The following is a 12,816-nucleotide window of genomic DNA, read 5'->3' as shown; positions in this document are numbered from 1 at the left end:
CTGTATTCTGCTATTGAGTTTTTTCTTTATTGCTAATTATAGCTAGATCTTTCGCTAGTATTTGTAAGCCTTATTTATTTCATTTCTTTTTGCTCTAATTTTATTTTTGACCAAATAACCACCAGCCCAGCAAACCTGGCTTTGTGCATTGATTCGATCTTTGCTAAGCTTTGAACCCAATGTCTGCGTTTTCTCTCAGTGACAATTATTTTCCAAGGAGCCCCCTTGAATTCTACACTCTCTCTAGCAACCACATTCAGGTCCTGTCAGTTCTGTCTCTTGGGTCTGTCTGGCTTTCCTCTCGCACTCGGACCAGCTCAGAAGCGCACATTCTCCATCCAGATTTAACAGCCTTTAGATCATTATCCTGCCTGCAGGCTTTCTGCCACCTCCTGGGGGGGTCTGCTAAAACACAAGACTGATCGGGTCTCTTCCCGACTAGAAACGGTCAATGCTTTTCACCATCTGAAGGATAAAGTGCAAACCACTTAGCCAAGCTCCACCTCGGCCCTCTCATCAGAGTCCTGCCTTCAGTCTCTCTTGCTCTCCGCTTCTCCTTACGAGTCCTGTGCGCAGTCCAGGCAGCAGTGCCCGGGCCGGGGGAGGCCGCCGCACACCGCCCTGTGCTTGGAAAGCCCATGTCCTCGGCCTGAGGGAGGGGCCCATCTGCCGTGAGTCTGCGGCGAGCACTGGCCTGCACCTCAGTTAGAGCTTGACTAGAACCAGGTGACTCCTACTTAATCTTTATAACTGAATTTCAGTGCTGAAATGTCAATGGACTTTCCCAAAGGAGCCAGCAGAGATTTGGGTACCAAATAGATCAGAATTTTTTTTATCCTCCCCTGAGGATATATTCATTGATTTTGGAGTAAGAGCAAGGAAGTGGGGAGAGACAGAGACATTGATGTGAGAAACATCGATTGGGTGCCTCTCAGCTCAAACCAACAACCTGACTGCAGATTGAACCAGCCCTGACTGGGGGTGGAACCCTCAACTTCTTGGTGTATGGGACAGTGCTCCAACCAACTGGGCAACCCGGCCAGGGCTAGGTCTGAATTTTAAATCCACTGCTTGCCTGGGCAATCTACCTCAGCTTTTTAATCTTCATTTTTCTCATCTATGCGATGGGAATACCACCTGCCACCTGCAGTAATTTCTGTGCCACACGAGCCCGCCTCCTTCCGTCGCCCACGCTGAGACCTGGCTCAGGTGCCCTTTTCCTCTGGGCAGCTTCCTGATCTTACTCAGATTCCACGGCTTCTTCAGGATTCCATCCCTGTAGTTTTATGCTCTCAGAACTCTCCTAAACTAATACCGAGCAGCAGACTTTTCTCTGAGTGAAGAGAGGATCATCCCTCCATCTAGGCACCCAAACAAGGTATCCAGAAAATATGACAGATGCCCATATTTAATTCAACTGAACGGCTATTTTTTAAGGACCTCTGTTGAGCAGGCCTCTTGGCTTGGTTGTTAGGAGCAGAGAGATGATTTAGTCCCGGCCCCAAGAAGCTCATGGCATCATAACAGAAGTAATTGTAGGAACAAGCACAGATGCAAGCTCTTGTGGGGTATTGCATTCCCTTCTTACTTTTTGAAAGAATGTTGTCCCTTTAATTACTGAATACAGGTGTGGACAGCAGGCCTTCCTCCATGCTCTTCCTCTAAATGGGAGACCCTCCAAAGTGCTATGTGCCAAGGGCTGACATTCACTGGTTGATTGCATCTTCTGTTTGCACCGAGAGCATCAATGCTATTTCTATTAAAAGTCATGAAAAAATGTACTTCTATATTTCAAAGTTTATTTGATTTTGTGTCCTTCCTGATTAACATTACATAGGATTTTAGATTAGAAGATTAGGCTAAGTATATTTTTGTCCCAAACTGTATCCCAAACATCTTTAAAAATAAGTCACAGCTCTCATTGTGCTTGTCATTTATTTTCTAAAGTTAAGTTGTCTTCTCTAATCTGCCCTAGAAAAACATAATAAAGTGTCCCCTACCCCTCTCAAGAGAAAGTTCCCACCAGCTGCTCGGTGAGGTGCCAGGCGGTGGAGCCTCATCGGCTCCGAGGCTTTAGTGATGCTCTCAGGCCCGGCCCGTGGTCCTGGAAGTCACTGTCCCCTCACCGTCCTGTTGGGAGAGCAGCACTAGCAGTCATTTGATAAGATTTATTGAGCAGCAAGGAGCTACTAAGATTTGCATTCATAAAGATTTCAGTAAACAAGGAATGATAATATTCCTACTCTTCCCCCCACCTCTTTCCTTCTTTCAAGAATTCAAAAACCTTGGTATGTATAGTTGTTGACTTGTTTTGTTATCATTCGGCTTTTATTGAGCACCCAGCAAATGCCATGTTGCATTGTAAGACCTGGGAATAGGGGTTGAATGAGGCAAAGGAGTTTCCTGCTCTCATGGTGCTTGCACTGCTGTGTGGGCGGGTGATGAAAAATGAGCAGGAAAGTATAGGTGCAATAATCAGAATAAAACAGGGATTGGGCTCAGTGGTCTGCTTTAGGTTGGCTGGTCAGGAAGGGCCCTTCTGAGGAGGTGACACTTGATAATACCCAGTTGTTACCCCTGAAAAACGGATGGCATTCTGTGTATGGTTCCGGCACAGAGCAGTGGCAAAGCAGCGAAAGAGAAGGGAAACAGCCTCCTATTGCAGAAGGAGGTTACACTAGGAGTGAGGGCCCTGGCCTCTCACCTTCGCCCCATGTAAACTGTGTGGCCTGGGGCATGTCATTTAAAGCCAGTGGCCCTCTGGATCCCAAGGCAGCGGGAGTGAAAGGGCCAGACCCATGGCCTCTAAGTTCCCCATTGTCTCAGGTCCAATTTCCTAGCCTGCTCTGCTTGGCGTGGTCTACACTGCCTCCCAGTGTTATTAAAGAGACTCTGGCCTCTGGTGTATGTACTAATTTGTGGTCTTCATATTATGCCTGTGGCTCTGTGCAGCTACTAAAGCACCCATGCGATCTCGAGAATGACTGGAGCATGGTGTGGTGGTTTTCAGTCCCTGCACAGGCTCCTCCTGCCCACCCTGCTCCTCCCCAGAACTGGGGCCTCAGCAGCTCTGCCTCTCAGGGGGTTGGGTTCTCTGCTGACAAGATCATATGGCTCCTTGTTTGCCAGACGACAGCACTGGCTTCACCTCAGATACAAACCAAAGGCAGATAAAATATTTGATTAGAATCAATCCTGCAAGTAGTGTGATGTGAAATCTCACATGACTGGTTTTCACTTCTGAAGGGAAGTTGCTGAATACTAGCTAAATCCTGATGCTCCCCTCTTTTGTCAGGTAAAGCTGATGGAACACAGGCCCAAGCAGGGGAGACATCGAGACTCCAACAGGAAGAGATCTTTTGAGATGGTTTATTTTTCTTATGTGAAACTTAACATTGTTTGAGTGTTCATAATGAAAATTTCTGCATTCATGTCTCTAGCTCAAATGCAAGAGAACTCATTACTCTGAACTAGTTGGAGTGATAAACTATAAGGAAAATAGCCCCCCTAATAAGGAAAACATTCTTCTCAGTGAACCAAAAAGCCCTCTGAACACTTGTGTTTCTGCTCTGTAAAAGATAGATGTTCTATCTAAAGCTCCCCCTTTTTGGTGGGAAATGTCACTCAGTTGCCTTGTGCGGACCAAGATAGAAATGGGCCCGGGCAGCAGTTCCTTGTACACCTTGCTGGGTCCCCATCTCCCCATGCGTTTCTACTTTCGTGTACTGTACAATTGTTTACTCTGGTGAAACCATGTTGAAACAAATTAAGCATTAATTAATCCAGTCTCTATACCTTGCAACAACTTCCAGGATAATTAGACATGGGATCCATAAAAGACATTCCTCCAGATTAGAGTGATTCCCAAGCTGTGGGGCTCTCACGAAAGCCAAGTTCATGCTTAGCTTTTGGACTTGTGGGAATGCTGCGAGGCCAGGGCACAGGGGATGAGGCTGCCTTCCTCCTCCTGCCTCCTGCTGGAAGGCCACTATCATGAATGCCAATTGTTAATTTATTCACTATTCCTGCAAGTCAAGAACTGTCTTAAAGAAACAAAGAATTAGAATTTTTGAAAAGATAGAAAGATTATCATTCTTATTTACTAATTTAAAAATGTAACTTGATAAATTGGTTAGTAACTTTAGCAAAACAAATACAAGAAGCCCACCATCTTAAATTTATATAGATTGGAAAAGGTATTCTTGTGATATTTTAATGTCTTTTCTTTGATTATACAACATTAAACAACTAGTTGAAAAGTAGAAAGCAAGCTATCTTTTTCTTTTTTAAAGTAAGAAACCTCTGGTTAAAACAAATACAGATACTTGCAGACACTCAGCTACAGACATACACTGCTTTTGGTTCTGGCATAGTCTTGTATACTTGCTAAACTGAGAAATTAAAATGTTTTTTACTTTAACCTTTATTTTTGGGGGGCCAAGAGACATGTATGTGGGAGAGGTAATTTCTAGTACAGTGTAGAATGCAATAATTAATTGTGCAGTGCTTGGATTTACATCTTTAAAAAATTTGTTTCTAGCTTTCTGTTTGAAGGTAATGTTTGTGAACCCGGTGAGGAGGTTGGGGTTTGGGAATTTGGGGCCCCTGGGTCCTGTGAGGCCTCCCTGCAGAGCTGACTGGCTAGAGTGGGGCAGGAGACATCCTCAAGCCCAGTGGTAGGACTGTGACCCTGAAGGCCTTAGGAGCCTTGCCTGAGGCTGTAGATTGACCCCTGCCCCCTGGCATCAGGGAGTGTCTGAATATTTTCAGTGGTCTTATTGAGAAAAACTGTTAATTTCATAGTCTTTGAAGCTTACCCTGGTGAGTTTGACACTTTTGCCCAAACTTTGCTCTAAATTGTCTTCCACAAGTGCAAGTGTAGTCACCCTCATCAAGTACCAACAAGCCTCAGGGTGTTTGCTTCTGGGCTGGCATGTCTAGTTAGAAAACGAAGCCAAGTTTTAACCAAATAATAAAGTTGGAAGCAGCTAGAAAAATCCTAAGTCTTGTCAAAAGTTTCAGACTAAATTTTAAGGTTTTGTTAATGAGAAAATGAAAAAAAAAATGTCATTCCGTTATCCATACTTCATCTTTTCATCACACACGTAGGCACTAAGTGTGTCAAACACAGAGGAGGCCCCTGGCCAAGTTGTCACTGAACAAGCAGGAGACACATGGGGTGGAGGGGCTCTTGGAGAGGAAGCCTGCAGTCTGCAGGTGGGTGGCATCCGACCAGGGAGCCCCATGGATGACACAGCAGCCCGGGCAGCAGCGGCCCAAAGCAGCATTTCCTGGGGAACGCGTGTGCCTGCTCCGCTGGCCGTGCTCCTTCCAACGCAGGCCTCGCCCAGGGCCGCTTCTGCCGGCCGTCTGCCACAGTGGTTGGATCCATGTCATTCATCCTGTCAGGGTCGATGGTTTAGTCTGCCCGGGCAATGGAGGTCTCGGTGGTCAGAAGAGGCTCATGGTGGCCTCCCTGTGTCCTCTCTCCTCTTACATTTGCCCACAAATCCCTGCTAAACTCGTCATGGATGACACTTGACCACAAGGTTCCTTACTAGGGATTCCATAGTAAGAACATTCAATACGGAAACGACATCTGCCAGTAAGGACAGGCTTGGTCACAATGTCCTCGAAAGAGATGGCTGCTTAATGACACCGTGGCTAGACTGGATGTGTGTGTACTGCAGGTTTTCAAATTCTGTCCATGCTGTCTGTAGGGTGCCTTATCACCTCCTGCGACGGGAGCCTTTTGATCACAAGGAGCAGAACAGCCCACGTGAGCTTAGGCAGAGCAGGAAGTCTATTTTAAGGGTACAGGAGCATCTGGAGGAAGCCGAAGACAGTGGGGTGGTGGAAGTCCGTCAGGACGGCCTGGGAAAGCCGTCCCAATGCTTTTCCTGCCCCTGACGCTGCCCCTCCCTGGAAGCTGCTTTGTTCTCCCTCCTGCAGGCGGATTCCTTGAGTTCTCTGCTCCACTCGTCCAGAACGCCCAAGCTTCTGTGTGTCACAGTATCGCTCTCCCAAAGAGATGGCACTTTTTTCACGTTTCAGAGAAGGGCCTCTGGTTGGCCGGACGTGGTCAGACCCCTGACCCATCATGGGCTGTGGCCAGAGGAGACGCTCACACTGCAGATGGCTGTCAGGGCCCCCTGCTCCGACCTTGGGTGTGAGCGGAGATGAGAGGGGCACTGGGCAGCTCCATAGCCAGCTGTGGCTGGGCCTGGCAGATGTGCAGACAGGACAGTTTGGTCTAGACAGCTGTGCATTAGTGAAGAAGCTGGGAGGGGATTGTGCACATGGTGAAAGCTTTAACAATCTCCTCTTTGCTGCAGTATCCTTGCCATCAATTCCTCGTCCCTCTTTCATGGTCAGAAGAGCTAGAATTGTGTTTAAGTTGCCTTGGGTAACAGAAATGGGGAGCTGGACCCCTGGCTATCAAGGTTGATCACATGCCATTAAAATACAGGGGAGGGAGGGAAGTACGAGGCTCATTAAAACCCTCTTGAGACACATAATATTTAGTATTGTTCATGAAAGTGAATTAAGATCAATGCACAGGAATGGTTGATAAAATTGAAAAAATATTTTGGACAAATTTTGTTCAATTGAATGTTTTTCTCCCTGAACCATCTGTAACTATAGAGAAAAGTTGGCCTTCTGAATGATTTGGTTTTCCAGTGAACTCTAGGTTTACCTCTTATTTAAGTTAACAAAGCAGGTAATGTTTTGGGCATAACTCTTATCTTCTTTAACAGAGATACATTGAAGTTAAATATTTCTTAATACCTCCTGTCATTATTCCACAGTGCGTATAATGTGGCACAGGGTACTTGCTAACCAGGAATTGATGCTGTTGGAAGTATTCTTTCTTTTCTTCAAATCTCTCAAAATCTTGGTTGGCTGTCTGTTTGCCACTATTCTTAACAACCCCAAGTCACATTGGATTTTTTTAAAAATCTGCTCTTTATATAATATTTTGTGCCTTCCTTTTCTATTTGAGACTGTACCACTCCCATACAATAGTGTGTTCCTTTTGACATTATGTGAATTTGGGAATGAAAAAACAAAGCTTATTTAAATAATATATAAATTAAAAGTAAATGGGGCCTGAGTTGGCGCGTGGAGGTTGCTCTTATGAGGAAGGGTAAGATGTGCTATTTTTGTGAGTGAACTTCTCGATAGTACTGGGATAGCTTGAGGCTTTGTCACTTTCTTTTCCTCAGCTGTGTTCTTTACAGCTGAAGCTGCCAGGTTGACTGATACCCAGATGAGTGAGATGGTTTTGCTAAAACTGTCCGTGAGCTTCAGTAAAGCTGCTTTATTCTTTTTGGCAGAATGAAGAGAAAGGTATGGTGGAGAGAACACATGTTTAGGGCTCAAAAGCTAATCCTGCCACCTATTGGCTGGGTGACCTCAGGCAAGCTGTTTAATCTCACGCAGCCCCAATTTCCGTATATGTAAGTGGACAGGAATACACAGAGCTGTTGTGATGCTGACATGACGCTGTACACGTGAGGGACTTGTCCCGGTGTCCGGCACACCTGTGCTCAGCAGACGTTGCTTCTCCTTTCCCCTCACTAGCTTCTTGCAGACAAGGCCACCTCGGAATCAAGAAAGCTATGATCCACATGGAACCAGGAAGCCTGGGTACCCTTGGGGGGGCATTACCTGGGACCAGTCACTTTAGACCGCAAGCCTCAGGCCCTCTGAGAGGACAGCCAGGCTAGCTCTGCGGCGCTCCCTTCCTGCTCTGGAAGGCTGCACTCCACGCCTTGCCTCCATGGCCTTGCGTAAGGGGAGAGAGTTCACGCCCTGAAACCGCAGTTTGTCGGTTTGGCCTGCAGCGAGGCTGAAACATCTAGACAGTTGGCATCTAGTGCGTAGTGTGCTGCTGGCTGTTAGGCAATCTTTGTGATTAAAATCTGCCTCTGTTCACCTCTCACAGAACTAATATCTCTCGTACCTCTTCTCAAATTTCATGTCATAACTTTAAAACATTTGAAGTTCCTGTTCCTTGCTAGTAACGTTTGAGTGGGGGATAAAGGAAGGATCTTTTATTCCAACCTACCTTTTTGGGTTCCTAACCATTTCTGAACAAGGCAGTGATATTACCTGACACCGGGTGCGGGGGTTGGGGCAGATCTTCACACATTCCTACAGACGGCTCTGCTGGCCCCTGGGCAGCTGAGCTGACCCTCCTCCCCCAACACCGGATATACCAGTCAGGGGACAGCCCTGGGGGAGGGGGCCGGGCTGTGGAACCCCAAGCCCTCAGCTTCTGGTAGAATCTTACTAGAGCTGATGGAGCAGGAGTTACCTCCCTTCCCCTTTCCTCACTTCCTTTGAGTCAAGGCCTAGGAAACTGTTAATGCCTCAGGAGTCGGTGCTATTTCTCTCCCCCAAACAGGTCCATCTGGAAATCTTCAGCTTTTCCTTTGGGCTCCTAATAAATGATTCTGCCTATTTGGGTTTCTGGTTCCGTTTTGTTAGTAGGATATTTTGTCAAGCTTAGAGTTTGGTCCAGGAGAGAGAGCATCATGGGTTTCAGCTGCAGGGAGGGGGAGGTCGTCTTGTGCCTCCTTCAAAACCACTCTGCAAACGGAGGTCCAGCCGCGGTAGTGACTTCTGGTGGAGGGAACCTGAGCTTTAACTACAGGAGCCCTGGCTCCCTTTGAAGCCAGAGCAGTAATTGCGGCTTTGATTGCACCGACTTCACTGGTGGGTTGGGCTGCGCTGGGGCTGGCCTGGCCTGGCCCAGCCTCGCCACAGCCTCCCAGTGAAGCCTTAGATGTGGGAAGTCTCCAGTCTCCGAGCATCATGCCTGTGGTTTCTTGAAAAGACTCTTGATCTGACCAGTTTTATATCTGTGAAGCAACGCTGTCGGGCCCCCATCTGTCCCATCTGAAGCTGAGGCTTAGTCCGCCCCGACAACCTTGTATTCATAGGAGTGACCGGGTTCACACTGCTTTATCTGATAGCGAGATGGTTTCTTTGCCAATATATTTAAATATTGGTTCCACTATTAGCAAAGCATGTGGTGGGGATGAGTTACTCTTTGGTTGACAGGAGTTCTGAAGCCAGCTTCTCAGGAGGGTTTGTAAGAGGGCACGGAAATAATGAAATAACAGTGGGGAAATGTGCAGCTACCTTGGAAAGAAATGGCTTTATTAGATGTAGAGAGACCTTCTGGAAGTACATATTATCTCTGTGGACAGCCAAGTTTGTTTTAACAATTATTAGTACTGTGCTCAGCTCAAAATGGGAGGAGGAGGCTCTTTGGGGGAAGGCTGGAGGGGGGAAAGGATGCATTGGTGAGTGGAGGTGCAGGTGCTACAGACTAGCAGGTGTCAAGGCTCCTCAAGAAATGGGACCACAGCAGGGCCGTGGAGGTCTTGATCTCATGACCTCAGAGTCAGACTGGTTGGGATTAGGGACGGATCCCAACAGAGAGACAGTTTGTCCCCTTCAGCCTGCAGACATTCCTGCCCTTAGTGGCCAGTCCATTCTGAGCCACAGCATTGTCTTCAGCTGCTGTGGGCCCCTCACCCGGGGCTGCCAGGCCCACCCCCTGCAGGAGGGGCAGCCTGGAGCAAAGCTTTGGAGATCTGTGCTTCAGAACCACGTAGGAGATGCAGGGCCCTCACCTGTGTGAGCTCTGCTCCTTCCTCCTACGGAAGAGAGGGTCCTTCGGCACAGGCCCCTGCTTACATTTGGAAAACCACAATGCTGTAGTGTGTGTCTTCCTGTTCAACAGGGAAAGGGTAATTTTGTAGGAGACAGGAATTGAAATTGTCATTCTGTGGCTGATTTCCTTCTGGGTTTTTTTTTTTTTTTTTTTGGTTACTACCCAGATATATAGTTTCTTCCGTTTCGATGAGTCATTTTGAGTGGCAGTCATCACAGTAATAGCCAAGACATCCCGGGCTCACTGTGCTCTGTGCGCCTTCCGTGCACCCAGGAGGTGTGAGCCTCCCCTCCCTGCACGGTTCCCATCTCATGCAGCTCTCTCTGCCCGTGAACAGCACTTTGCAACTATTAACTCCAGACCCAAAGTTTAGTTTTTATTGTTATACTAGTTCAAAGCTTCTGTTTCTCCTCTAATGTCTTCTACTCACTTATAAGCATAAAGAAATTCACTATAAGAATTATTTTTTAAAGAAAGTTTCTAGTGACAAGGACAGCACAAACAGGAAAGGTTGGTATTCACCTGAGATTGTTGGGGACCTGCCTCCCCAAGTTCAAAGCAGGGGAGGCAGGTGCTCTGCCTGGTGAAGGAACCAAAACTTCAGGATGCTTTCACTCTCCTTTCGTCTTTTTCTCATCCTGTTGTGATGTTATATTTTATTTTTAGTTGCTTATTAAAATCTCAGCTCATTTTGGGATTTGGGGGGGGGTTTCCTTTGTGAAAGTCATTATCATCAGTGTTATTAAACAGCAATTACTTAAATACTTGTCAAGTGTACATTCCAAGGCTAACATTGGAGATCCTAGTTATTAGGAATGAAAATATCTTAAGAATTGTAAAATCTTAAGTAAAATGGGAGAGGCCCGTGCACACCCTGGCCACAGGGGCTGGCGATGAGCGCGTGCGTGCCCGGGCGGACTGGAGTACGGTTTAGTCCCGTGTAGTAGAATCACACAGCGGCTCCCACAGTGCACTTGAAAACCCAAACACTTTAGATGACAACTGCTTCCCTGATTTGGCTATTGCCTGCTATTACAATTCATGGCTGGCCATGATCCAAAGTATTAAATGTTTTTAAAAAAATCTATTTCACATCATAACCTGCACATACATAGACATGTACATGGAATGTAATGTGAAATAAACATTTCAATAAAATATACTTATCCCTCATGTAGTCTGGGGATTTGGGGCTACCATGGGGCAGTTGGTTTGAGCCACCAGCAAATCAACAAAGTGGATTAATTAAATGCAGAAATCTTAAGTTGTGTACTGTAGTCAGTAAGAGGTTAAAATCTTTCAAAGGCCTATGGCAAATTCACATTAACAGCATTTCATGTGTTCCTTCCTGAGGTGGAAAACGAAGCTCATTCCCAACGTGCAAAGCCAAGGCAGCGGCCCCGGGACCTCTTCTGGAGATGGAAGCTTGTTGAAACCCGGACTGTCTCCACAGCTTGCCCAGTCGACCCCAAATGAGAATCGACACCAACTTCACCCTGAGGTCACTGCTAGAGACACTGATCCATAAAGACAATCACTGCCAAAACCCCTTTCATCTACTGCGAGAGCCAAGTTCTGAAATAAAGCGTTAAAGGTTTCTTAAAGGAAAATTAAAAAGCACATGAGATTGCTAGCAGGCCCTGGGTCCGCTGAGCAGCTTGCCTCCCCTCACGTCCGCCGCGCCCTTCCCAGAGCATCTTACATCCACACCTGTAACCTTCTGGCAAGGACAGTCACTTGGCTGCCTCTACCTGCCACGAGCAACTGGAGCCGGCAGCCAGCACGTCTGTTGCGTCCCAATGGGGAATTCTCAGAAGAGTTCCCTCTTTGTTTCTTCCTTTTTCTTTCTCTTCCTTTCTCCTAAAGCTTTTATTTAACAGTGCAAAAGGATCAATCTTATGTTTGCTTCTTTTTTTTTAAACTTGAATTTTTTTCTAATTTACACGTTTTAGTTTTAATTTTCTTGTATATTTTGCTAGCTATGAGCTTTAAAGTAAAATTCAAAGATCTGGAAAAGTTTGAAATAAAAATGACATGAAAAGAAGCCGCCTTTTTTGGGAGCAACGTCTGGTCCGATAAGTGGCTTCTCTGTGAATGACTTTTGTAACAAATAGTGGCCTCTATCTTCGAAGGTGTTCAATAGAGCTAAATAAATGTAACAGCCAAATCCACTCTGTTGGTAGCAGTTGGAAATACTATTTCATTTTATTCTTCTTCTGATCTCTTCTTTTTTTAATGGTAAACCTTAACAGATACTTTCAGTAGACAGTTTGCAGTGAATTTTCATTTCTTTCCTTCTCACCCCTTCTTGTAAAAAGCCCAGCACTTGAATTGTTATTACTTTAAATGTTCTGTATTTGTATCTGTTTTTATTAGCCAATTAGTGGAATTTTATGCCACTTGTTAAAATGATCATTAATATACCCATTTTTTTAAATAGCAAGGCACAGCCTTTGCCCAAAACTGTCATCTAACATATGTCATTCCAGTTTGAGTTAACGTGCTGAGCATTTTTTAAAAGAAGCTTTGTAATAAAAAATTTTTTAAAGTGTAATGTTTTAAGAGAGTGAAGTTCCTGCTACTCTGGACTTGGTAATGGTGAACTAGACCCACGGGCCAGGCCAGAGCTGGTTTGCCTCCGTCTGAGGTACAGTCGGTGCAACTTTCTCCTCGAAGGCACTTTGTGGGGCGTGGGCCCTGCCCCTTCTTCCCAGGTGCAGATGGAATCGGGGCCAGAGGGAAGAAGAGTGTCGCCAGGCTTCAGATGGGACTGACTCCCTCACTGAGCATCTCAGACAGCTCCATGGGCTCCAGCCAAACAGTGCCAGCACACCCAGTGCTTCCCACGTCTCGGCTCATGGGTCCTCAAACTGGGTCCCCAAATCAAGGTGTCTCTGTGCTGAAGGGAGACCTTTAATTCCTACTTGTCTCCCCACAGTCAACATCTTCCCAATTTTGTGTTTGTATTCTAGAATTCTCCTTTAAGCTTTGTCATACTATTAGTACATAGGTTGGTATCTGAAGTAGCCCCCAAATTATATATTTTATATTTAAAACATTGATATTGCATGATTGCCCACACTGGTTTCCCATCCATTGAGCTAGCATGAGGACCATTCATACCACTG

The 12,816-nt window shown here is 46.1% G+C and overlaps 1 protein-coding gene across 2 annotated transcripts in view; it reads left to right on the top strand.

Annotated features, from left to right (window-relative positions):
• Positions 1 to 11,870, top strand: part of LEF1 (lymphoid enhancer binding factor 1) — a 117,137-nt gene extending 105,267 nt beyond the window's left edge. The window contains exon 11 of one of the 2 annotated variants that reach the window (XM_090266396.1): positions 11,042 to 11,870. In XM_090266396.1, coding sequence (XP_090122522.1) covers positions 11,042 to 11,121 — 80 coding nt within the window. In that variant the 3' untranslated portion in view covers positions 11,122 to 11,870. The remainder of the gene's footprint in view (positions 1 to 11,041) is intronic. The other variant, XM_090266397.1, reaches the window with a different exon arrangement.
• The last annotated feature ends 946 nt before the right edge of the window (positions 11,871 to 12,816 follow it).

Source organism: Furipterus horrens, unplaced genomic scaffold, assembly GCF_987537825.1.
Source record: "Furipterus horrens unplaced genomic scaffold, mFurHor1.1.pri manual_scaffold_2, whole genome shotgun sequence".
In the NCBI taxonomy this organism is placed as follows: domain Eukaryota; kingdom Metazoa; phylum Chordata; class Mammalia; order Chiroptera; family Furipteridae; genus Furipterus; species Furipterus horrens.
This window is presented reverse-complemented; position numbering and strand designations above follow the sequence as displayed.